At 38.1% G+C, this 26,998-nt stretch overlaps 1 protein-coding gene across 6 annotated transcripts in view; it reads right to left on the reverse strand.

Annotated features, from left to right (window-relative positions):
* Positions 1-4,711: 4,711 nt before the first annotated feature.
* POLK (DNA polymerase kappa) overlaps positions 4,712-26,998 on the reverse strand; it is a 41,985-nt gene continuing 19,698 nt past the window's right edge. For 3 of the 6 annotated variants that reach the window (XM_044446420.1, XM_044446417.1, XM_044446416.1), the window contains exons 7-15: positions 25,601-25,855; positions 19,621-19,745; positions 16,771-16,937; positions 15,147-15,224; positions 14,318-14,411; positions 11,218-11,389; positions 8,343-9,203; positions 6,575-6,626; positions 4,712-6,469 (exon numbers count right to left, since the gene is read on the reverse strand). In XM_044446420.1, coding sequence (XP_044302355.1) covers positions 6,385-6,469; positions 6,575-6,626; positions 8,343-9,203; positions 11,218-11,389; positions 14,318-14,411; positions 15,147-15,224; positions 16,771-16,937; positions 19,621-19,745; positions 25,601-25,855 — 1,889 coding nt within the window. In that variant the 3' untranslated portion in view covers positions 4,712-6,384. Of the gene's footprint in view, positions 6,470-6,574; positions 6,627-6,839; positions 6,998-8,342; positions 9,204-11,217; positions 11,390-14,317; positions 14,412-15,146; positions 15,225-16,770; positions 16,938-19,620; positions 19,746-25,600; positions 25,856-26,998 lie in introns of all 6 variants that reach the window. The other 3 variants (XR_006416300.1, XM_044446418.1, XM_044446419.1) reach the window with 3 other exon arrangements.

A 26,998-nucleotide genomic window follows, 5' to 3' on the forward strand; every position in this document is an offset into this window, starting at 1 on the left:
CGAAGCGGCCGCCTGGAACAAATTGCGCCTGGGAAGGGTGGCGCTTTGTAAGGGACAACTCCCTGTATGCCAGTGGCTCAGTGTGTGTTTTACGTTTCTCCGCCAAATAGATAAGAATATGTATTACTTTCCTCAAAGAAGGAAGTGGCAGAAGCTAGCTGGTAAGAGGAGGAGGACTCCTTTCCGAGTCCGTACTGTTTAACTAGCGTTTTTAGTCTAGACTACTGTCCACAAGTCGTGGTTTAAATGACTGGCTAGCGCTATAGCAGTGGAAGAAGACTAATACATGGTGGAGCGCCCTCAAATTCTTTCCAGCCACAAATTCTTCCACTTCGTAGAGTTAGGCATACCTAAGCTCCCGAAGTCAGCTTTACAGAACTCTGAAAGGATTGTGGGAATCAGTTGAAGACGCAAAATAGAAAGAATCCTCACATACAATTAATGATTCGTTCAACATTGCCAAGAAAATGCATCCTGCAGTTTTACTCAGAGGGATACACAGGCGGCAGGGAGCAGACTGCCCCAATGTGGCTTGCCCTCTAGTTCCCGCAAAAAATACGCGCGTTCCCGAGTTGCCCGTGAAGTGGGCGCAGTGCGAAGGCCATTGAGCAGGCGAGGCGGGCGGGATCGTCTCAAGTCGCGGAGACGAGCCTTTCCCTGCCCTAGTGGCGACAGGGGCTGCCAGAGCTTGCAGCATGAACGACCTCTTGTGCACTTACACGCTGCCCTCCACTCATGCTGTGAAGCCATACAGCCAATAGTATATTCTCATTATGGGATGGATTGCAGTCCATTCGCATCCTATCGTGGCCTCTTGTGTTTTCACCTAGGAGGCATTCTCCTACAGGTTTTCTCATGCCACTTTCATAACAACTTTGTAATTAAGATCTAGTACCCATGTATATTCCTCCCCCACCACCATCCCTTTTCCTTTTGTATCTGTGTCTTTTAGGTTTTAAGTCTGATCTCTGTAACCTGTTTAAGGAAGCCTTAATTGACTGAAGAATGGTGTAAAATGTTGCTACCAATGATAGCAATCATACTTTGGCCACAGGACTCAGCTGGTCCACACTAGAGAACGGTCTACAAAATTAATAAGATTAAGCATTATTTAAATTGAGTACCAGCGCTAATTTTACACCCTCTAGATAAACACTAAAAATAAATGACTCAGTGTAAAGTAAATACAAATGAGAATGTGAAGAATAATAACCAAAGGAAAGATTGCTAAGAATTGTCCAAGATATAGCACATCAGGTCTTAAGAATTTTACCAGATAATTATATTAATCAACTGCTCTAGGAGAGAGCTGTTTCTAAGATATGTTAAGACAGAGCACACATGGATGTTGCATTTTTAAAAATGTATAACAAGCAGTAGAAGGCTGCAAACAGAAGCACAGGAAAAATGGGCTGAGTAAAAGATGACTGAATTTTGTCTTTGTTGTATTTCAACTTAAAACCAACCTCCAGGAAGAAAAACACTTTCAGTGGAACAGTGGTCAAACAGTTAAGCAGCCTTTCCCACCACTTTCTGCTCAAGATGCCGCTAATATTCCATTGTTCTTAGAAAAAATATACAAGTGTTCACATTTTTTTAATCACAAAATTAGGATCAAGTGAATCAAAAGATGGGGCAGATCAAGATTTCACAGGCTTTGTAGCTCATTTAGCAATAACAAGGAAAGGAATACTGAGAAACAGGAAGAAAGTCTTGACCTTCCTTGCTCAATATCCTGCAGCCCTGAGACTGTGTAAAGGGCAGGATACATTTTTTTAAATATGTATTTTATATACAAAATAAATTTCTCTGCTCCAATAAATATGCTATACATCTCTTATCAGCCTTTATATATCTGTTTAATCAGTAAGTATAATTATTTGGTTTCAATATTGACCACTATGGGGTTTCTTTTCTTTACCAAAGGAGCAGGATATAAATGTCAATATATTTCAAACCTGTAATGCAGGGAGAACAACGTAATTACAGGCTGTTCCTCATATCAATTTGACCAAAACTACTTCAGGGCATACCTAGCCATTTCCCTGTTTTATTCTCAAAACAACTTTGTGAACTGGGTTAGGATTTCTGATAGTATTTAGCTCATGGTCATTCAGTGTGCTTCATGCCTGTATATGAATTTGAACCTGGGTCAAATGGTCTGAGAGGATTTCTTGGGTTCTAAAGAAGAATCTGGACCATGATTTGTTCATCTGAAATTCAATGTTTAAAAATCCTCCACCACTGTATTCTGCTCTGAAACACAGTTCCAGAAAGATACTGAAAGGTATGAAACATCTGCAGGACACATGAAATTAATCAGGAATAATTTTCTGCTGCTCATTCTGCTTTTTGTCATTTTTTCCATAAGTGGGTAAGTTTCAGTGTAGAGTTCCGCCCAGGTCACAGTGAAGATATTCTGCCTTCCAAAACCAGGCTAGTTCCTGCATTTATGGACTTTGAATTTCTAGCTCTGTGTTTGTTTGGAGCTACTAAGTACTGTATAGACTCTTTTCTGTCTTCATGAGATGCTGGAGTTTGCATGTACTCAGGCCAGAAGGAACAGTCAAATTAAGTCTTGAAGCCAGCTTTTACCCCAGTAGTAAACAAAAAACTGTATCTTAAAGAGTTTGCTATAGTTGCCAGGTGGCTGGCCCAAGGTCAGATGTTATTGAGTAGGGAATGGACAAAGATACAAGATGTTTATGGATTTCCACAGGCTGGAATTTAAGAGAGAAATGCAAAATCAAATGGGAATACTGCCAGCCATTTGTTCAGACTAAGTCTATCCAGAAGTAGTCCCAGGGGTTTTGAAGGAGGGGCAAGTTGTGAACACAGGACTTGCACCTTTCCTGCAAAAAAAAATCCACTGCTGCAGAAAATCCACTCTGTAAGGCAGGTAATGCACATCTCCCATTTTTTCCCGTTGCAAGTTAGTTTCTCCCTGCTGGACAGGAAGCAGTTTGTCCTTCTAGAATGCAGAGTAAGATTGAAGGCCATGGGAATGTTTGATGCCTGGACAACATCACACAGTGGCTGGAATTTTCTGGGTGTTGTGTGTGCTGATGTAGATGTGGGGCTGGAACTTGTTCTTGCTGGTAACATGCATTAAATGACAGCAGGGTATTGATAGCTTTTTGAGGTGTGTTGCTCCTTAAGATTGCTTGGCATGGTAATCCTGTGAAGGGTGTGAGACGGGATTTGTCTGAAATGCAAAGAAGGGGAGCAGACCCATGGAATATGTGTTTGAAAATCTAGATTGTAGAAATGCCTCTTGGTTGTTGGGGTGCTTGGTGTGTTGGGACAGTTTGAGGTTCTTAGATAATGAACTTGAGGGTTAGGCACTTGAGCATTTGGATCTTTGCTAGGTTATCTGAATAGCTTTGTTGACACTATTTATAATGGGCTGACACAAACAAGTTTGATCTATTGGGATATAAGCTTATAGTCATTAGGAAGTTAAGTAACCCTAAGTAATTTTCTGATTTGCTGGCCAAACCTATGTCATTGGAAATGGAAGCCATCACATGATTGGACAAATCAGTTTCCACTAAGGTGACAGATTTTTACAAAGCTCAGATTCCCATAATACTAGAATTTTCTTCTTCTGGGACTTTCTAGATTTCATCTAATTGGAAGCCAAGATGTTCTCTCTTAGACCATTCTCTCTTTATATACTCTGAAATGCAAGATTAGACCCAGTAGGTGACATTGAACTAGGTTAGATTTACCTTAATTTTATTTGCAAATGTGTGTAAATTTTGCACATACATGCACTATGTTTGATCATTGCCATCCCTTGTTTCTCCTCTCCAATTCCTTTTATTTGGCTGTGCTGTTTCAAAGAGGAATTTTCATGAAACTCTGAATTTTACAAAGCTGCTACTACTTGCATTCCCAGTGTTTTAAGTTTTGCTAAATTCTGCACTTTTATATCGTGGGAAAGAAAACCTAAATTCTTCCCCTCCCTCTCCTGCAGGGTTGATATGGGTGCATACTTGGAAAAAGGACCCAAATTACTTCCCAGCTAGACAAGTGAGTGACAGGATTCATCTCCCCCCCTCCCCGCCACCGGACCGTATCAGTATCTCTATTTCTGAGAAACCCATGCAAATAAAGGGTCCAGTGGAAGAAAGCTCTCTCTCCTACTAGCCTCTCAACATGTAGATGTGTCTTTGATTTTTGCAATGGAAAGCTGCTTCCAGCTAGTGTAAACTGGCATACTATACTTGAATCTAATTAATTTTCTTTCACTATATCTGACTTGTTCATATTTTGCAGTCTTTCCTGTATATGTCTATGTAATTGTGAGTAAATTACTATAATTCAAAGTTTCCAGATGGAGATTGTAGTTGAGAGAGCATGATTTGCTTATGGCCAAATGCTTTACACTGGTAACACAAATGGCAGAAAACTGGAATGTCTTTATTACACCACAGTACCTGTCATGTGTTTAGCTGGGGGCAGGGTCACCTCTATGTCTTTACTTCTGCTGTCTTCTACAATGACATCCACTAGCCACACATTTGCCACTGAGAAGCAGTGTACTCACATTAAGTGCCTTCACCTGATGGGATATTTCATCTCATCAACCATGTGGTTGGTGACCATGGGACAGGGCTAGCCAGCACATACCTCCACTCTGGTCTGAACCCATGAAGGAGAAACCCATGACTTGGAAACTTCTATACCATCACAGAAATACAAAATATTACTTTTAATAACATTAATTTATTATGCCAAGATAGAAGGTCAGAGGATCAGGTATATTGGTTCCAAGGCAGTGCAAGAGGAAAAAGCTCTTGCCAAGTGTTGGGGTTTGATGACCCAATTGTTCTGACCCCAATATGTTGTGTGCACAACAGTCCTGTAAATAAGCCAACAAAGTGACAAGCCTGCAATTTCTTTTTTCCTAGTCTGGGAACTAGGACAAAGAAAATAGGGAGCTCTGGTCCTCTTTCACTAGCTACTACATATCTATCTGAAGCACAAAGGAGAGCAACCCTCTCTTCTAGTAATCTACTTGGCTTCTATACTGGGGCAGAGGAGGAAGAGAGCACTCTATCCCTACTCTGCCAGCCCATTCCCTCACCAGCCTTCAATTCCTTGACACCTCTGGCAGCAAGACAGATGTTTAACTAAAAGACTGCAATATAGTTAACACATGCAAGGCTTTTCTTTTCTTTTTTGTTTTTTGCTGGTGGGGGGGTGGCAGGGCAGCTTGGGTTGACCTGAGAATTTACACAATGCAGTAAATCCCTTTATTCTTTGAAATGTGGAGATCTGTCCAGGCAGAACAACTGTAATTTTAATTGTGGCTATTCTGATTATTTAACAATATAAAGCAATACAAAATTAACAAATGAAAATTCATTACACTGACTTTTAAAATGTTCTCAAAATTTTTGAAAATATATTGTGAATATATTATAAATAAAATTATTTAAATATATATAGTTTCTATAAATATGAATATACACAACACTGTTTTTTCATATTTAAAATATGGTTGGTAGAATCCCTTCAGAGTCAAGTGTCCCTTATTTTCCCCTGTTCACCAGTATGAGTTTATTTAAAAAACAGCACAAAGGCAGACTTTACTTCATGATTCAGTTTTCTATCCTATGTTCCTGACAATGAATCTGTCACACTTGGCAGAATCTTAGTAATATCCACTGTTCTAATTAATAATTGAATTGTCCCTTAAAGTGAAGTCAAATAATTTGGAAAGGCAGAGTAACCACTGGACACTATAGTGAAAATACTTGAAAACTATGAAACAAAACATAAATGATACAGGCAATACAACAGTGTTGATAGATTTAAAGCATGGCAGCTAGGATTTCATCTGAGTGTGCATTTGTGTGCATTTTTGTACAGAAAAGACCTAAAGTGTATCAATTAATGGTACTTAATATAACAACATTGCACAAAGTATAGTAAACTAAATCTCAGATCTTGGCTTTACTGTCCCATCATCAAGAGTACACATTTAATAACATGATTTGTGAAGCTCATCTGTTAATTACCAACTGAAAGCATAATTCTTTCACTTTCCTTTCATATCAAAGAGCTACTAAAATTACAGGCATGGGTACCAAGTTGCATTGAGTGTTGCTGAGTTTAGTACTCAGAGAGGTTCATTACTCCTAGAGAAAGGGCATTTTGTTCATCAGCATAAACAAAGTCAACATTCAATACATTTTCATTCTTCAAAATAAAGTTATCACAAGGGCAACCTCTGGAAAGTAAAATGTTACTTTGGATAGTGCAAAATCATCTGTAAAATGTATACACAAAGGAGAAAGTCAGAGCAACATATTTTACATCCCAAGTATTGTACCACTGCAATTATCAAAAAGTCCTTCTTAAAATATACTGCATTCATTTGAAAAATGATTCTATTGTGCACTTAGAAGAGTTTGGCTTTGGTTTTTTGGATGTTGACTGGGGAACCATTGCTCCAGGCCTGAAATTCAAGGAAAAAATAATTAAACTAAACAACTGTGGTAACATAACAAGTTGATGGTGATTCTAATTACTCAAAAGTTCACTATGCACACACTGAGCTTACCGTTTCATTCCCACTGTGGAGTTTGTACCATGTTGTCCTCCATCCAAGATGCCTGAAGAAAAATATGGAATATCTACAGTATTTTAACTGAAAACAAGAATGTATTCTCTGAAAATTGTATAAACCAGATTAGAACCCACAAAAACTGAGAATTTTACTATACTACCTTCCCCATTTACCCCATTATTGCCCCTCCCTTCCATGAATTTATTTCATCTAACATTCCATACAATTTCCCTGTTCACCTTTATTATTTATATCCCACCTTTCTTCCAGCATAGTACTCAAGGAGGTTATACAAGGTTGCCAGGTGGTCTCCCCTCCAAGCACCAGCCAGACCTAGTCTTGTTTAGCTTCAGCATGGTGGCTACCTCATGTGTCTTCAATCCCTCCATTTGTAGCATTCTTGCCACCATGCTTAGACTAGTGCATAAGGAGAGAAACGTCTGTCTTGGAATGGCTCAAATTAAATATAAGAAACTTTACTGGTGATTTTTAGGAATGGGTTTTCTTCCATTCCAAAGACACAAAAGAGGAAGAAAATAGTCCCTGTGATAGGGATGGCTCATTTAACTCCCCCAATGTTTTTAATTCCCCTCCAAAACAGGATCTCACACACTGCTTGATCTTCATACAGATGCCACAGGTGTCAAATACTATATAAAGCAGGACCTTTGGGCCTAAACATTATTTACAGCAAGAGTTAAAATATAGGACATTTACTTCCTACATTTCAACTGACAGCTGAAACATCTTTTTAACCGTAACCCTAGTAAGCTTAGACTGGATTACTGCTATGTGTTCTGTGTGGAGCTGCCCTTGAAAGTGCTGCTAGTGCAGGATGTGTCAACTTAGCTGTTCTCAGAAGCTGTCTCTTTTCAGTATGTAACTCCTTTGCTAAGGAACATGCACTGGCTACTTATTTCCTACTGGGGCAGGTTGAAGGTTTTGCTGCTAGTGTATAAAGTCCTAAACAACTTGGAGCCAGGATACTTGAGAAAGCCTTTTTCTTTAATAACCTGCCCAGCAAATGAAGTAATAAGATGACGGGATCCTGGTGGTTCTGTATGGACCTATGATCTCACTGGAGTACAGCCTTCTACTTTGCCTGATGTAGACCCTTCACTGGGCTGGCACGCTTTCTGTGGCACTTCCTGCCTCTGGAGGTCAAGCTGGAACCACCAGTGTGCTGTTTTCAGCACCCACTGAAGACATCTTTATTTCAAGAAGTTTTCCTTGACTGAACAGCCATGAATTTTGCTGGTATTTTGATTCAGAATACTGCTACCACTAGTAATAAGTGTGCAAAGTAAAACTCTGCACAGTTAAACATCTGTTCCTTTATTTTCAATGCCAGTCTTAACAATAATGGTGACACTCACTTTATAAAGCAGATTGGAAAATTAACTCAGAGTGATGCAATAATTTGATAGAACTAGCAGTTTTATTTTTTGAGATTACCCATACTGTTTGTTTTTTACAAGAGGGGAACAAATATGAGATATACACCAAATGATCCAAAGGTAGGAATAATGCATCACGTAATTCTACATTTCTTATACAAACCAAGGATATGTAGCATCCAATTTATTTTGTATATTTCTGTATTAGTTCCCCAGAGCTCAATTTTTTTTTAAATCCTCAAAAAGCAGATTAAGACTCCTTAATGGGATATCATTTAAATTCACTTGCTGTACCATATTCAAGGTCTTAATTTGTTCAACCAGACAAACGCTTCTAAGTAATGACTGGTAAACTAAATACTCACCCATGCTTTTTGAATTTTCTGTCAACTGCTTGATAATGCCTTTGTTTAAGCAAACATCCACATGCCTATTAAACAATGCAAGGTCCTTTGTTTTTTGTTCTAAGTTGCAGACTGGACAAACTAACATTCTACTTTCAGTTGCATCAAAAAAACATGGCAAGTTGATTTCTGCACAACTGGACTCTTCAAAATACTCTTCTTTTTTCACTGATAATGCATTAGACGAAAAGTCCTGCTTTGAGTGCATATCAAATGCAAGGTCACTAGTACAGTTATTTACACCTTCTGTACTATTTTCATCATCTTGCAGGTTAGGAATAAAGTCTGTGCTACTATTGGTATCATGACTGACTATATCTGTTGATTGCATTTCTACTGATGGCTTACTTGTTTCAATTTTTTTACATTCTTTCTTTTCCCTTTCCAGAGACAGATCAGTTCCACTTTTCCATGAATTGCTATTTGTAATTTCTGTGTTGGCTTTTTCTAATGTTCCACTAAGGCACTTGTCAATGTGTCTATTAAATTCTTCTAAAGTGTTATCATGATGCTGTTTAAAACAAACAGGGCAAATGAAGATCTGATGTTCTTTCAACTGCTCAACTGAGGTTGCATTTTGTAGGTTCTGCTTTTTGTTTGAAGACTCACTTATAGAAGTTCCTTGATAGGCTTGCTGTCTGGTAGCTCGTTTTCTATTAAAAAAGCTTTCCCTTTCAGGTGCTTTTGGAGAACTTTCTTCAACAGATTTCCTAAATGTAAGCCTAGAAACACTGACTTTCCTCCCTGGCTCTAAGAAATTAACAATGCTCTTTTGTTGATATTTCTTGTCTTCTTCGTTTAGGAAACCTGATACTCGGATACCTGAATATGACAAAAAAGTCACATAAAGTTGAAAACTTTAAAATCTCATGACAATCAACAAGATCCAGGTAAATGTAATTTGAACTGCAGTCTGATCCCTTCCATGAAACAGAAATCTTTGCAAACAGATAATTTTAATACCCTCCCTCAATGGAATCCTATCGCCTGCATGTTACTCTAATCACTGAGCTGAATCCAGACTAGCAGGACTATCCTATCTTCCCCAGGAGAGCATCCCAGTAGCTACAGGATAGATTGGAAATCCCCTCAAGGTCAGAGACACAGCTTTTGTCTTGGAGGAAGAGATCCAGTCTCTGATTTCCCCATTCCATGGAAAAATTGTCTCTTCAACACAGGAAAAGAAGAAAAACAAAATGTGATATGGGAAGAGCAGGGAAGGCTCTGAATTCCCCCTAAAAGGGGGAAACATTTTATTTTTTAATCTTCCCATCATTTTAATGTTTAATTGATTTTAGCTAGAGTTTTAGTATTTCAATGGTCAGATGCTGTGTTTTTGTTTCATTCTACTCATTTTATTGCAAGCTATCCTGAGATGCTAGTGGTGGACGGGGTAAAAAAGCTTTTAATAAATAAATAATAAACATTTAGATCAGTTCTTATGGTTAAAAAAGCTTTAAAAATCCTCCATCATTTCTTCTCTGCCCATAGATGCCCAACAGGACTTTGGAAATATCAGAGCACTCTAACATAAAGGTAAAATTGCAGTTTAACATATTTCGCTGAGTTCCCATTGAATCATTATGACTGCTGGAGCTTATAACACAGTACTGCACGTCAACATGTGATGCCATAAGTGCCATACAATTTTATTCATATTATAAAATACTTATTCTTTGAACATGATCTCTTAGAACACTTGGATTTTAAATCTTAAAACGTATTTATAAAAGAAAGCAAAGAACTCAATGCTTCCTGCTGCCAGGAAAAGTTTTATGTAACAAGGATGTTAAAAACTTCCTAAATTAGTATGCCTTATGCTAAATGTACCATTTACATTTTTGTGGTATTAGGAATTTTTGGCAAGCAACAGTTGAGTAACAGGACTAGATTTAATTGAATAAAAGGAACAGAAATGTGTTGTGACTGCAAATCAAGATTATGATTTATCTCTTAAATGAAGCTGCTTTCTTTTCATTCAAGTGAGAACTGATACCCCAGGAAATTGAATTCAGCAGAGAGCCAGTGTGGTGTAGTGGTTAAGAGCATGGGACTGGGACTCAGGTGACCTGGGTTCTAGTCCCCACTCAGCCATGGAGCCAACTGGGTGACTTTGGGCCAGTCACAGACTCTCAGCCCAACCTACCTCACAGGGTTGTTGTTGTGGGGATAAGGTGGAGGAAGAGAATGATGTAAGCTGCCTTGAGCCCTTTGTAGGAAAAAGGCAGGATATAAATTGAAAAATGAAAAATAAAATTCCCTTGCAGATATTGGGCTGTATCCAGATTTAGGTTCATGTAACATAGCAACTAGGAAACTACTACTTCCTCCAGCCCCCTGAAAATCCTGCACAGAACATTGGGGATCATGCAGAATGGGATAGATCGGAGTGCTCACAAAAGGTACCTTCAGCTGATTTTCAAGGATCTTCAATTCCTCTGCAGACTAACACCCCATTTAGTGGTGGTGGTGGGGGGGGAGTAGAGGACATGCATGGGGAAGAAGATCAGAGAAGTCTGTTTCCACCAGCCCTGCTGCATATAGCTAAATTGGATGTAACCTACTGGATGCTTTCCGTAATGAGGCACCAAACCTATTGCCTCTCAAAAACCAAGTAATTGCAAATAAGATACAAATGTTGAAGGAAAGAGTTAAAGATTGTTATATTTTAAGAAAGTAAGTGCAATAATAGCATATAGTTTTCATAACCATGTTTTCTTTGAAACATCCAGTGTTACTTTTGCTGTACATTAAAAAAATAAGTTTGTCTTAATTTTTAAAAATTAAACAAAAATTAAGTATAACAAACAATACAATTGTTAAATATGATAATTACCCATCAGTCTTATACGTAAAGGTTGTGGGGCAACACACTCCATTTCTGTTCTAAGCAACTCTTTAGCAACAGCAAATATTTCTTCTTCATTAGAAACTGCAGTCTGCACTGTAGTAGCTCTTGTCTTCACTTCAAAATTTACATTCTTCAACTTTAAAGTTACTGTTCTAGCCTATTAAAAACAAGTCTTCTCAGTCAGATGGTTTAGAACCTTGCTAATGCAGCAATATTCTGAGGTTAAAGATACAGCTTTAAAATAAGCTGTTCAAACTGCTTCAGTTAACTTTTCATTTATATTTGCATTATGCCATTAGCTTGCCAAGTGATGGATCAAATTGTTCTACTTTTGTTCAATCTTATTTACAGATTTACCTGCCTTTCTCAGGTTGCATACCCTAGTCCAGCAGTGGCGAACCTATGGCATGCGTGCCGCAGTGGGCACACAGAGCCCTTTCTGTCGGCATGCGAGCCAAGTTGCCCCATCATCGCCCCAACAGCCGAGCATCGGATAACAGTGCACACAGGGCCCATGCAGATGCTTGGAAAGGAGTAGTGGCACCAGGTGATGACATCATGAGCTGCGACTTATTAGCCACAACTTGTCCGAGCTTTCACATGGTCAGTCAGTGTGCTGCCAGGGATATATACTTGGACTGGCTGTGAGTTTTAATACATTCGTTTTAATTAACACAAGATTTTAGCTTTGAGGGGTTTTTTTAATGAAAAACTGAAATTTAATATCTAAGATTTAGGAAAGAGATGTTCTAATTAAGAGACTTTTAATGTTGTGCTGCCACACAACATATCTGGCATATCTGAATCTGCAGCATCATATTTAGTTGTGTGTGAAGAATTCAGTATTCAGATTTTATTGCATTGTTGGCACTTTGTGATGAATAAGTGGGTTTTGGGTTGCTGTTTGGGCACTCAGTCTCTAAAAGGTTCGCCATCACTGCCCTAGTCTAATAAAAGCCAGGGTAGGGCTATACAAATTGGAGCAGGGTTATTTTTTTAATTATTCTAGTAGAGTTTTAGCAGTCAAACAGTATGCAGGTTGTTGGAGGAGAGGTGATATCTGCTCTTCTGAGGAAACACAGCATGGAACGAACTGGATATAATTTTCCCCTAACACAAAACAAGTACAGTATAACCTCTTAAGATATCACTGCAGTGTGCAGGGAGGAAACCTACTCCTTGTAGTTAGCATACACTGAAAGAAAGCCTGGGGACAAACACACAATGTAACAGCCCATCATGGTGAGAATGTGGTGCGTTGTAGGGCACATGCCACATGTACAATGGCCATTTCGAATATATAACCCCCAAGCAGGGATTGCCATGACTTGAGAACCTGGCAAGTGTAAGTTGTGCAAACATGAAATTATGGTTTGTTTTGGCATTATGTGAGGGTTTTGTAACCCTCTCATAACCCACATTCACTGGGTTCATGTGACATGACAAGCCCCAAACAGAGTTTGGATATGAAATTTGGCACTCATGGGTGCTGTGGCTTATCATTAACTATGTAACTCACAATGAGTCTTGCTAAGTCATCCTAACCTTGACTTTCATATGTGAGAAAAATGCACACGAAGAATATTGGCGGAAAATATGTTTGTATTCACATACATGGATATATAGTATTCATCAATAAAACTATGTATATTGTTCACTTTAGAACCATGTCATCAGCACTTAACACCTTTCCACAGGTGAGAACAAAAGAATGCATATTTTATGTTATAATTTCATTTAAAAAAGGCTTATCTGGTTCAGGATTTGAGGCTGATTTAAAACACTGACTTTCTGCTGACTATAGGTTAGAACAAATGTAGTAATAAAATCAATGACACTTCTATTATTTTCTTAAATAACTTGACTGTTGGGTATTGTTAAAGGAGTAGACAGACAGAGACTTTGAGAACAGCAGACAAGCTCAAGGAGCAGGTGAAAAACAGATCAAAGCATTATGGTCACTTAATTATGTGCTGCCTATGTACAGTTAAGTCTACAGCTGGTGTCTGTTAATCATAAGAGGCAAAAAATGCCATCCAATATTTAGACTATTTTCAAACCACTTAAACACAGTTCTTTTCAAATTCAAAATAAAATTTTTATGATTTTATCAAATGATGACAGAGGGGCCAAGCCCAAGAAAATGGGTCATAGGTTTAGAGAGCCTAAAACAAAATTGAAACAGGACACTTTCTTTGTCACGTAAGCCTAGCAACTAAGATGTCTGCCTGTAAAACGTTAGGACATTACTATTGCAGTGTGTTCCACATGGGGCTGAACTTTAAAACTGTTCAGAAAAAAGCATTGTTGTTTATTGGTGTATTTGTTATATTCTGTTGTGGATCTGATTGTTGTTAGGCACCTTAGAGATAGTTCAGAGAAAGGCAATGTCAAAGTAACTAATGAACAAGCAGTATATCAAGAGACCAAACTGGTGCCTGATCCTACTACTGTAGTTCTCTCCAGAGATCCAAGCACATTCTGGAAGCAAATGTTTTGGAGTCAAAAGATAAATGTTATTTATATTATTTTAATATATTTTAATTGTGTGTTTGTAATTATTACTTGTACCAAGCCTTCAGAGGGTAGCCTAGAAATTTCAAAAAGTAAATAGCAGCTAAAATTTCTCTACATGTTCCTGTGTGTTTCTCCTTGTTAAACTATAAATGTTAATAGGCAATGGAGCTGTAGTACATACAGTGTACCTTTCCCGATTAAACTACAGTGTTTGCCTTGGGCTGCATCTATTATGAATTAGTTGAGAAGGAATAATGGTACATCCTTTAAATGTTTGATCATTATACGCATGGCCAGAGTAAGACCAAATGCAATCCATTACTGTTCTTTCTTTTGCTAATTAACAGTTTTTACTCCAGCATCTTCTCTATGCAAAATTACTTAGCGAATTGATTTTGTGAGACACAAGATAACTTTAGGCTAAATATATTCTTGCCTAAATTACTCCCATTACTGGAGCAAGCAAACAAAATAAAAATACTTTACACAGAAGCACTGTGCCAAGAGATGCAGAATGTCTGAGTATAAGTATACAAAAATTTATATAATGTATTTGGAGGTTACCTACTTTTAGTCCTTCCTTTTTCAAATCCTGAGCAAGATCACTGCAAAGGTCTTGACACAACTTGTATTGTTCTTCTGTACTTATTTCATTAAATGTCCTAAGCACCAAAAAGAAAAAATAATAATCTCAGCAATAACTAATAATGTTCTGCTCTCAAATATACCTGGGGAAGATTTTTCTTTCTTTCTGTCGACCTTTGTGGTATACACAGCAAAATAATAACAGACAGATTAAGACCATGCAAGTGAGATTTGCAAAAAAACAAAAACAAAACATGCGTGTTTTACTCTGACATTAAAAAAAAATCTCAGTATATAACAGATGATTATCTAGGAAACTCAAGGAAACAGCCCTAATATGATTTCCTGTGTACCCTGCTGTATAACAGCAAAAGAAATGATACTTGGGCAGTAATGAAAAGTCAGCCATGGAATAAATGACTTGCTTCCAGTTTCCAATGTAATCAATAGGAGCTAAGTTAGTCATGACTAATTCTTACACTGATTTCAATGGGATTTAAGTGCTACTTAGGCTTTTTAGAAGAATATGTGGCTCTCCAATTGAGAAAGGCTCAAGTTTTCTAGAAACACATAATTTCTATCTTCATCATATATTTCTTCTTAAGCAGTTTAAGTATTAATAAAGCAATGTATTCAGAGGAATATTGCACAAGTGTTTTTACAGATTGTCCTTACTAAGCTTGTGATAGACAACTGCCTATCCCCTTGATGATTAAAGATATTAGTTGAACAGAGGAAATAGCAAGCCAAGTCAGAAGCTTGGTGTAGTACAAACAGCTCTGAACTTTGGGTGGCAAATGTCTTTGCCTTACCTAAACATTAGTGGTGTTTTGGGTGCTCTACATGTGAGTACATACCTTTCAGTACTCATACTTTTTCTTTCTCCATCTCTTTGAAAAGAAAGAAAAATATGAATGGTCAAACAAGTGTTGAATTAATAAACACCTCTCAAGGTTTTACACAAACACACATGCACACACATAGTGAAAGCGAGAAACAAAGCAATGGAAAATGCAATTAGCATAACTAAATATCATATAAAAGAAATAAGAATTTCAGCAAAATCAATCATATCTATGCCAACTTGGATGCCATAGTTGAAACAAGTCAGATGGATGTAACTTTGGCTCCTGCTTACAATGGATACTTTTCAAACTGTACAGCCCAAGGATGTGGACAGGAACCTTTGCACCCCTTCTAGCCTATAAAAAGAGTTAGGAGAAATGACTTACTGGGTACAGGTTGTGGTGACACTCCTTTGAGGCAAGATGTGATTTTGTTTGCCTAAAGGAGGCAGCAATGAGACCTTTGTTTAAAATAGAAAGCTTCCTAAACTGTATTATTTCCATCTAGTGTTCAATATTTCATACTTGGGCAAAGTGCTGGAGTGTGTAATACCCCTCACTTTCAAGGATTTCTGAATGGGATGGATTATCTAGATCAATGATTTCCAAACTGGGTGGTACTGCCCCCCAGAGGAGCAGTGATTGGTTGTTTTAAATTTGCAGTAGGGCAATTTACCTATCATGAAGAAAGAAGCATGGAGGCGGTGTGGTTGTTGCCCAAGGGGAAAAGGGTGGCAGCCCAAAAAAGTTCAGGGACCACTGATATAAATCCATTTCAGTCTGGATTCTGGCCTAGTTACGGAACAAAGACTGCATAGATTGCCTTGGTGGATGATTTATGCCAGGAAATGGACAGGGGGAGTATGTTCCTATTAGATCTGTTTGACTTTTTAGTGAAACCATGACATCCTTCTGGGTCTGTCTAATATAGGATTTAGCAGCACTGGTAGCAGTAGTCCTTCCTGTGGGGGTAATCTGAAAAGGTAGTGCAGAGGGATTCCCTTCACTACCATGTCTGGAATCCTGCAGGATTTCAGCTTACCTTCTATGCTAGTTAAATAAATTCCAGTTTCACTGTTTCTATGTTTTTAGCTCCTCTGTGTTCATATAACAGAGCACACTGAAACTAAAACATATGAAGACTTCTTAAACTGTCTTGGTTCACTGAAAGATACAGGCTGGGAAACTCTGCCTTGAAGTTTGGCAGTTAGAGACTTAAATCCAACATTGCACAAGTGGGCTCCAATTCATATGACAATATTTCCCTTTGTTCTCCCCTCTGACCTTAAGACACTAGAACACCTTCCAAATGTACTCTGGAGGATCCTGCTTTGTGCTGGCAGTCAGCACTCCATACAACACCAATTAAATATAAGGGCAGGTAAACTATATCCTTAATGTGGTAAAGGACAGTTCTATATGTTCCTTTTATGTATTCATTTACTTAAAGTGTTTTAATGCTGCTCCTCAGCCAAAACAAAAACAAAAAACCCCACCAGTAAAACCCCAAAGTAGAATCAGCCTTGTAAATGTAACATGTTAATGTTTAGCAAACATCTAAAATTAATACATCTTGTTAAACACAAAATACCTTTCCAAATGTGTGGAACCCAAACCAAGAGAGATTTCCAGGAAATTATGCCAAGATGTTTCAGAGAAAAGGAGAGAAATCATTGCCCTCTGTTGGTAAAGTTCTGCACAAGTCACAATTCCCAAAGCTTTGAGCATTTTCTCTGTTACTTTTCCTATGCCAGGCACCTGAAGGAGAATTATCATGAGAATCACCCCAATGAATCAAGGAGCTTCCGATAAAACAATAAAAACATACTTCAAACATTTCCTTAGGAATGGGAATATTGATCATTCTCATTAATTTCCAATGATGAATAAAGGACAAGGTTCTGAGGCACAAAACACTGTATAAATTAGAGAATGATAGCCTGCACTAATTCGTTAAGTACCTTGGGAATGGAAGTATTTTTTTTTTAAATTACATGCTCTTGCAGAGTGCTGCCCATTGCTGGTGAACCTATTACATTTTTCTGTATTAACAGACTCTGTTCATATGAGCTGTAAAACATGTGCACTGAAGTATAAGATTCTTGATCCTGTAAAAAATGAGTATGTTTTATTTTCTTTCAATGCCAGCAGAACTGCAGCAGCAGATACATTCTCTTTATTCGGTAGGGTCTGTGCTTAAACATTAAAAATAAAAATGTTGGGGTTCCAACTTTCCTAGAAGCTGCACACTCTACTGAAGCCTCAATCTCTTTTTTAAGATCACTTAACATAGTAGTGGGCAAGTACTTGAGTTCACATGAACTCATCTTCAGATATGACATTAAAGGGAAAAAGGGGAGAGTTATTGTTGAACATGAATACCCCAGTCTGCAATTTCTAATACTCTTAAAATGGAGCAGCAGGCTGTGCAGATTTAATGGGTTTAGAGAACATTTCAGATAAAAATAGAGCCTTGTCATTTCTACTACCAAGGTTCACTTTGCAAGCCCTGCCCCATCTAATATAAGGATGTAGCTGCTGACTCTTAAATGCCTGAAGGGTCTATTTTCTTTGCAGAGTCTTACCCTCCACTGATGTAATGCCAAGAAGATGATTTTTCCTTTAGTTATCATTGCATTGGAAAACACAATACATCAACATTTCAAAACATACCCGGCTCTCAAAAAAGACAGTGTGTGCAACAGCAGGATGTAAACTACATGAACCTTTAGTGGTATGTGGATGCTTTTAGTTACATAGTATGCTTAAGGCACATCCATTTCTCAATCTGAGATTTAACTTCAAGAACAGAGGAAGGCAAATTCAAGAGATTCAGGAGAAAGTTCTGAGGATGTACTCCATGAGCAAATGCCAAAAATGGGAGAAATGGGGAATTTTAAAAAAGTGTCCAGAGCTTGCAAACAAGTTAACTTGCCCCTTTGCCATTTTGTAGCTGCCCCCAACACGATTTTGTTTGTAAAAATGCTGTTCATATTGGGAGGGTTGCCTCTGAATTCTGGAATGAGAGGGCCTCACTGGGCCAGCTACAGAATCTTCATGTTGTTTGCCCATTTTAGACAATCACAGAATGACACTTTAACAATGGTAAAGTTACAAAAGCAACATGGTAAAATGGTAAGAAGTAATGGTAAAAATGGGGTTAGGGACAGTGATTTCCCAGGTAGAAGGACAAAAAAGATAGGGATTCTCTCTCCCTGGTAAACAAGGCAGATGCTAAAAATCATAGCAAGTTACGTACATCAAAAGCTATTAGGACAAAATGAAATGAGAATTCCTCCTTTGAAAATATAAAAGTCAGCAGTTACCCTACTAGTCATCTGAACATAAAAGTCCTTTGTTAAATAGAGAGGAAAACAAAGAAAATATTGTGGCAATTCAAGCATTAGCAAAGATGGTGGTTCTGTTCTGCTCTAGCAGTTGTTTTGGATACCATTAGCTTGTGGATGGCCTATTTCTCTCATAGGCAACATTCTTCCATGGGGTGCTTACTTTGTAACCATTTAATTGCTTCTGTTAACTGTGTTATACTACTAATACCTGGTGATTTCCCCCCTAAGTTCCAACAAAGTCACCTCAAATGCCTGTCCTTTTCTTTCAGGTTTTATAGCAACTCCCAATAAAGCTCTTAATTCAGTTTTTGAACAAGCTAAGGCCATAAAAACAAAAAAATAAACCATACAATATCACAAAATAACTATAGTTAAAAACAGTAAAAGCTTTAGCTTACTAGGTTCAAGCTCTGCAGTATAAAACATACTTTATTTCTTAAATAAAGTTATTATCTAATAAAAGTTCTCTCAAAAATGTAAGACACCACAGCCACAGAGGGGAGTAATCAGAAATGATACCTTTAGCACCTAGATTTTTTTAAAAAATGGCACGTGCATTGTTGCTAGTCTCTAGTGATGTTAGAGATTATCAGGAGCTGCCAATCAGCATACTCATAGAAACATATTTAGGGATGAGTGCGAAATATTTACCTAAAAGGCAAGGAAGGCATCACATTTTTTCAGTAGCAACTGCACAGTCACTATATAACTAGAATATATTTCTGGTATCAGAAGGCTTCATCCAAAATGGATGGCATGCAAGTTCCTCAGTGAATGAGAAATATTTTGTTTGATCAAACTTTGGCATAAACTTGCCTTTCTCAAGACTAATACAACAAATGAAAAGGGCTATAAAAGATAAGCCAAATATATCACGGGAAGAAATGTCATGTCATCAGTGCATTTTGTGGCACATAAGAATTTTCCTTTGTTGCAAGTTGCATGAAAATATTTCAGAAATGTTATTGAGTTTTATTAGGGAATCTAGATTTTCTATACAAATGAAGCCATGAAAGAAAGGAGCAAGCAGTATATAGTCTACTCATATGGACACCAACAAGAATATGGATTTTAGCTTATCAGTTTCTCACCTTTCTAATGGCCAAATCTTTGATGAAGTTCATCACAGATTCTCTTTCTGGGAGGATTCTATACTGGCCATTGGGTTTATTTTGATCACTGCACATTTTTGCCAACATCATATTTGGAGCAATGCCTAAGCAAAATAAAGAAGCATACAACACAACAAAAATAAAATATATTTCAACTTCAGTTCTCCATGACTTCAGAAATTATTGTATATGTGGTAAATGCTGTATATGTAGTAAACAAAAACATTTTTGATAAAAGATAAAAATAGATTCTAAAAATAGATTTGAAAAATGTTGTCAACAATAGGCATGATAAAATTTCTTACAATAATAAACAGAACCATTCTTTTATAAGATAGCAATGAAATAGCTGAATAAGATTACTATGCATTCTTTAGGAAATGTGGAGATAGTGGGATGTGAACATTAGTAATATGCCCATTTCAAACACAAGAATCTCTGCCACCATAGTTATTAAAAGAATACTATTAACCTAGAGGATCAATGGAAAATAGCATTAATAAATCAGCCCCACTGACATAAATAGTCTGGTCCAAGATTTAACTATTAGAATGCTAAAAAGCTGTGCTGGCTTTTGGTCTATTTCTGACTACAGCTCAAAGTAATGGCAAAGAAATGCTTATTCCTTTATCTACCTATGCATGTGCTATATTAATCTTTGGAGTTGGTCAGGATCTATAGCTCTTCCTAATGACCTGATAAAGGAGGCAGCCTGGTCCACTTTGCAAGTACTTGCAGGATTTGCATCAGATCTGTAAGTACTTGCAGGATCAGAACCAGTGCAATCATGCAGAACAGCTGGGAGCTGCAGGAGGCTCCATAAAAGGCATCTCAGTCCTGCCTACTTTTGCTAAAGTAGTCCAATTCTTTGTTGTAGTTGCTTCATGTTCTTGATTTGGATTCTACCTCTACTGCTGCAACATTTTCACTAGTGGCTTAACTACTGCCTGTTCTTGACACTGTCTTCTCCTTTCATCATGCCATGCCATGCCATGATGATATCTGATTCTTGTCTGTTCCTGCAATGTCATATGGGTATCTAAACTTTACCTTTGTTTCTGGGTCCTGCTATGCCTAGTTGGTATCTAACATTTCCTCTAGCCCTACTGCCTCTTGCCAAGTTCTCAATCAACCTCAATCTCCCCAGTACTGGTGCTCCTGTCAGGGATGACTGCCACTTATATTCCTAAGATGACAGGATGCCCCTCCTCAGGTGTCCCCACCACCTAAGGAGGCATGTGTGAAGACTGACAATGGCAGCTCATATGTGGGACTTTTTCTCAGCACTTCTGATTTTATTGTTTTGTATGGTGCTCTGAAAATATTCATATTCAAGATGATATATAAATCTTTGACATCAGTAATCTAAATAACTGAATAAAAAGCCAAAGTAGATATCAGGTAGTATTGTGAGATAGGGTTTCTCCCTTTCAAACGTTCAAAAAGCTACTTTCTTGAAATAAACATTTTTTATTGACCAAAGCATTTTCCAGAAGCATAAACACCCAGAATGAATCTCTGACATACACAAAGCAGCTTATTGAATCCAATCTAGTATTCATCTCTAGGAACAATTCTTATGAGCATGCCTGGGCCCCATCCCTGGGCCTTCTGAAAACAAGCATACCTCCTTTCTATATGCCAGTCCTCTAATTGGCCTCCCTCCTCTGCTGATATTGCATCAGGGGATGAGAAGCTGTACCCACCTCATCTATTTCTGAGAAATTCCCCATTCCAAATCCCTTCCCACAAACTATACATCTTGGTTATTCCTAGAGGCTGTCTGCCCACCTGGGGAGTCTGGCCTTGAGATAAGTGTCTCTACTTTCTTATCTCAATGTCTGGAATTGGCCTACATTCCAAAGCCCCCTCTTGCTCCTCCTTCTCTTCTGAAGGCCAGTCAGCAAACTCTAAGAATGTGTGCCAAGAACTGCATTTGTCACTATATCAACAGGTAGGTTGATGTAATATGTACATGTATCATTTCTACTGCTACTTACACATACAATATAGAAATCTATGATTAATATAATGAGGCAGAGGGGACCCAAGTTAAATTTAATAGAAACCATAATCAGCCCAATAATAAAAATAAATACCTTAAACACATGATCAAAAAAATGATGCAACAATGAAAGTGTTAATCCACATACAAAATCTTCCCTTGCTCATAGCCAAGAAAGAACAGCACAAAAACATCCCAAAACGTTTGGGCCATACAGTTCAAACATCCAGGGAGATGAGAACATCCAACCTTGTCTGCTGCTGAAAACATGAGTGCCAACATCAGACAAAATTCCTTGGGGAGAGCATGGGAGAAGTACTCGGGTCCCAAGCCAAGTATTATTACATTTATAATCTGCCTTTTCTCCTCTTGCAAGGCACCCAAAGCAGCTCCTCCACTCACAGCAACAATTCTCTGCAGTAGGGTAGGCTGGGGGGCGGGGGCGTCCTAGTTACCCAGTGAGCTTCAAAGATAAATGAGGAGAAATCATGGGTCTGCAGTCCCTTTGAATTTGGGCCAGAAACAAATCTGCAAGCAGTGCAGGTTAAACGAATCTGGGCTTTTATACTAATACTATTCAGATTAAGCAACCTGTTGAGCTGTTACTGCCATGGCTTACAGGGTTGTCTGTGTTTCCTCATACAATTCTATAATGTGTATTTGATTTCTGTGATGACATGTTCTAGAATTACATTGTTAATTCTCACATTTAATTTGTTCTTCAGATTCTACATATTAAAACTATTAAATAAAAAATCCCTAACCCTTTGTGGAATTTAATTACCTATCTCATTTGAAGACCTACACCCTGAAGTCATTCACTTGGAAGTTTCCATCAAAATGTTAAACATTTATAGATATATTCACAATACCTGCTAGAACTTCACAGCCTGCTGTTATTTTTTTGCTTGAGAAAGAATATATTTCAGAATGTTAAATAACAATGGGCAAATTCCTCCTAGTCAGAACTGGTGTCGTGCACACACATTCCGCCAGGATTCCTAGATGTGCATGAGAAGCTGACCATTCTGGCAGGGCAGCTCAGACTCTGAGAATGAGCTGTATGAAGGGGCTCCAGCTGCAGACCAAGGCCCTGGTTACCCACCTATGCCTGCTATGGGAGAGATTAGTTCAAGGGCAACTGAAGAGCCTAGACAACCTGCCCATGGGAATGAAGAAGAGCAACAACATCCTGGGGGGGGGGGGGGGGTTACAGATGGGGAGTCTATTGAATGGAGTCTCCAACCTGCTGAGGAGGTTGACCCAAAAGTCCATTGTTGCACTCACAGGGTGGCCCAACTGGGATCTCAGAGAGAAGAACGCAGGCGTGCCTGGTTCCACAGCACTCCTCCCTCTCAAGACAGGCACAGAAGGATTTATAAACAAAGCTTTGGGTGAAGGGGGCTAGAGAGGGTTCAACTTTTTTCACTTTGTGTATGCTCTGAGACATACATGTACAAGAAAGGCATTCAGCAAGAAGTGCTGGTGAGTCTGCTACTGCAGGGATGGAGTACGCAGCTCAAAACAGTTGGGGCCTGTCACTCCTCCAATAATGTCACTGGGACAATGACAAAACTGTACTGACTTTAAACTAGCAAAGAACCAGTTATAGTACTGAACAACCAATACATAAAATAACAACTTTATTGGAAAGTGAACCGTAAGTCTCCCATCCAACATCACTTTTCACCCACCAACACATCTCTTAGCTGTTGCTCTGGCAGGAGTGGCTTTCTATTTGAACCTTCCTGTCTCGCATTCACTCATGCACCAACCCATCAATCTTTCACATGCTCCTTCTGATTCCTATTATTTTTGCTGCTCTGGCCACAGGAGTAAAAAAATAAAAATAAAAAGGCTTGCTCGCCTGCTTGCTTGCACTTTCTTTCTCTGAGTCCAGCAGATAGTCCTGGGGGATTGTTGCTGTGTTGTGGCAGTTGCATCATGGGCTATCCCAGGGCTCAGTGCTATCCCCCATGCTTTTTAATATATGAAGCCACTGGGAGAGGTCATCCAGAGGTTTGGGCTGAGGAGTCTGTAATATGCTTATGATTCTCAGCTCTACATCTCTTTTACATCTCGTCCAGATGAGGCTGTTGCTGTCTTGAACTGGGCCCTGAGCTCGATAATGCACTCTACCGTAGGGCTGCCCTTGAAGACGGTCCGGCAATTACAACTGGTACAGAATAGGACCACTCGGTTGGTGACGGAAGCCCTTAGATTGCCCCACATAATACCTATACTGAAAGATCTTTATTGGTTACCAATTGTGGCCCAGGCCCAATTCAAGGTGCTTGTGCTGACATAATATATTCATGTTATGAATGAATGAATGAATGAATGAATGAATGAATGAATGAATAGGACTGTACCTGTCCTGAATTTCCCACCATTTAGCTTTACCAAGTTGTACTGTGAAAGATAAAAACTGTTCTCTATCCACTTTTTCCACAAGCCACATAATTGTATACACTTCTGTCATGTCTTTAGTTGAACTTATATTGTGTATTGTCTTTACTTTAAAAAGTTCAAAACATACTACCTACAGAAGTCATAATACTGGGAAAACTACATTTCCCAGTAGTCCTTGTATGTGGCAATTAGCCATAGCAGCATGTCAGGCATTGGGCCAATATGGGGGAGATCCTCTAGACTTATCTGCTTCCAGAGTAGCAAAAAGTGTAAGAGGGATGGAATAGGGCCTGAAGAAGAGTGGTGGTACATGGGATGGAGCGAAGATAAAAGGCTGTAGTACTTGCAGTGTATTGATGCAAACATTTTAAGTTCATCTTCTGAACTAAGTTAGTTCAAATTCATCACTTATTTTAAGGGCTTTACATTAAATATTATTCAGTCAGGACTGAGTGATGCTGATACATTCACAGTTTAAACAACAAGTTGTTAATATAGTAGTAACAGTCTTATTATTTCACTCCTTCCAAGATAGCATTACTTTTCTTTATGCTAGGTTCTAAACATGTCTACCTGGAAACAGAACAATAGCCACTGCCATTTATCTTATTTAAAAATGTTAACTTCATGATTATACCTTTTGCTGGTTCAGTGGATTATTACTTGCTAATATTTCCTACACTATATCCAACCTGCATTTTTATTATCCACCTGTCTGTGATAAAAAATTGCTATATTTAGGAAAGATAAAAAAATGAAGATTGCATATGATTTGGCTATCACATTATGGCTGGTTCCACACTTTACTGAGTGCCTTAAAGCAACAGAAATTGAACTCATAATAACTTGCTTTCCCTGACTTCTTTGATTACTGGATTTAAATAATAAGTTCCCAGCCTTTGACCAAGGAGACCTCATATTAACACTTTGCAATTGTTCAAAGCATACCCTGGACAAGATGCACACCATTAAATTGTGGTGTACTGACCATATGGACAGGCCCTATATATTGGATTCTACGTATTAGAAAGGTGGCAATGAAGAAATCAGAAAAGATCATCAAGTACAAGGATGTTTCACTGAGATCAAAGGCAAGATTATCCATACTACTGTATTTCCAATCACTATGTATGGTTGTGAAAGCTCGAGAGTGAAAAAGAGTGATAAAAAAATGGGTAACTCAAAATGTAGTGCTGAAGAAGTTTTGTGGATACCCTGGACTGACAGAAAGATGAACAGGTAGATTGTAGCTTAGAATGCATATCTCTATCAGTTCTTGAAGAAGCTGTGCTGTTATAGAGCTAGTATAATTAAAAGTCTTCTACAATATTGATTAAAGCCTGAAAATTTCAAGAGCTGTAGTTCTGTTTGTTAAAGTAGATCATTCTTAGTGATTCTAGCAAGTCACTGTCTATGTCAGTTGCTTTTTCTATAAATAGAAACTTTGCAGTTCTTCACATGACTGGAATGTTGTGACCATATCGGTAAAAACTGAGATGTACCTTTTCGAATTAGAAATATTAGTAATATAACTGTGTTTACCAGCACTAGCTGTCAGCCTTGTTTTTTGCTGAATCTTAAAGCGAATTTCCTCCACAACATCCTCAGCTGATGTTCCAAAGACAACTGATTTTATTTGAGTTGTTGATTGTTGTTGTTTCTGTTCTTGCAAGTGCAGTAGAGAAGGGTCAACAGACTGCTTATGTATCAGAGTATCATCATCAAACAAGACTGGTGAAGAGGAATAATGATCTTCATTTAGCTTTGATTTGTTGCATGTAATTTCATTCTTTTTGCCTTGTTATAAAAAGGAAAAAAACTATTAGAATTCTGTAAAATAAATCATCTCATTTGCAAATTCCTTTATACAGTTAGCAACAGAAGTAGATTCAGCTTTACTACTTGACAAATATATTGTCAAGTTCTTGCAAACACTTTTGTTAAAAATGGCACTAAAGATTATTTCTCTTTGTTATTGCTGTCAACCCTCCTCATCCAAGGCAGGGAGAACTGTCAGGTTAGCAATGGCACAGCAAAGGAGGTTTCTAATGCATTTTTCTTATAGATGAGTTATACATTTACAACAAAAAATGACACTGAGTAAAGCAGTGTACATTGATCTGAATATTTCATTAGGTTTCTTTACCACTAACTGTTCAGATATTGTTCTGCTATTGAGCAACCTAAACTTTAGTAAATATATAAGACTGTTGAAAGCTGCAGCATTTTGTTTTTACAGGCAGTAAAAGCATTCTGTAATTAATGCTCACTATTCAGACAGCATTCACTGACCTGATTAAAGCAGGTAACCCAGCAAAGGAACTCCCTGCTGAAATGAATGCAGATCCTTACATCCATAGACATATTAAGAGTACACATGGAATTCTTGACTGGGGTAACAGTCTGTTGATCTTACCACTCACTGCCTGGCCTGGCCTTCTTAAGAAGCCCACAGTTGCAACATTGCTAAGGACTTCAAGCAATCAATTTGTTCTAACTAAAGCTAAGATATGCCTGATCCTTTTATTTCTCTGAGGTGAGATCATCCCTTCTAGGTACCACCTTTTCCAGAGGAGTGGAAGACCTTAAAGAGATACAACTCCAGTTTGGAGCCTAGTACTTTTTTAACTTCTTGAATCATTTTTTCTAGAATCATTAATGTATATAGTGTTAATTTCGATACCAATGCCGATTTTAAAAAGCATCACATTTGAAATGAATCAGTATGAGACTTGTTGGCAAATGTCTGTTCTTTAAAAGATGGCTCCAACTTTATCCTCTGGAAACAAATTAATTCTGTTAAATTTAATGAAATATATACACATATACATATACACATGCTTATATACATATATGAGAAACTGTGCTGGTGATTTCCAAAAGTGTTCCAACTAATGTACTCTTAAATAAACATCATATGCAAACAGCTAATAATTAAAA

Source organism: Varanus komodoensis, unplaced genomic scaffold (assembly GCF_004798865.1).
Source record: "Varanus komodoensis strain SLA01 unplaced genomic scaffold, ASM479886v1 scaffold5, whole genome shotgun sequence".
NCBI lineage: Eukaryota > Metazoa > Chordata > Lepidosauria > Squamata > Varanidae > Varanus > Varanus komodoensis.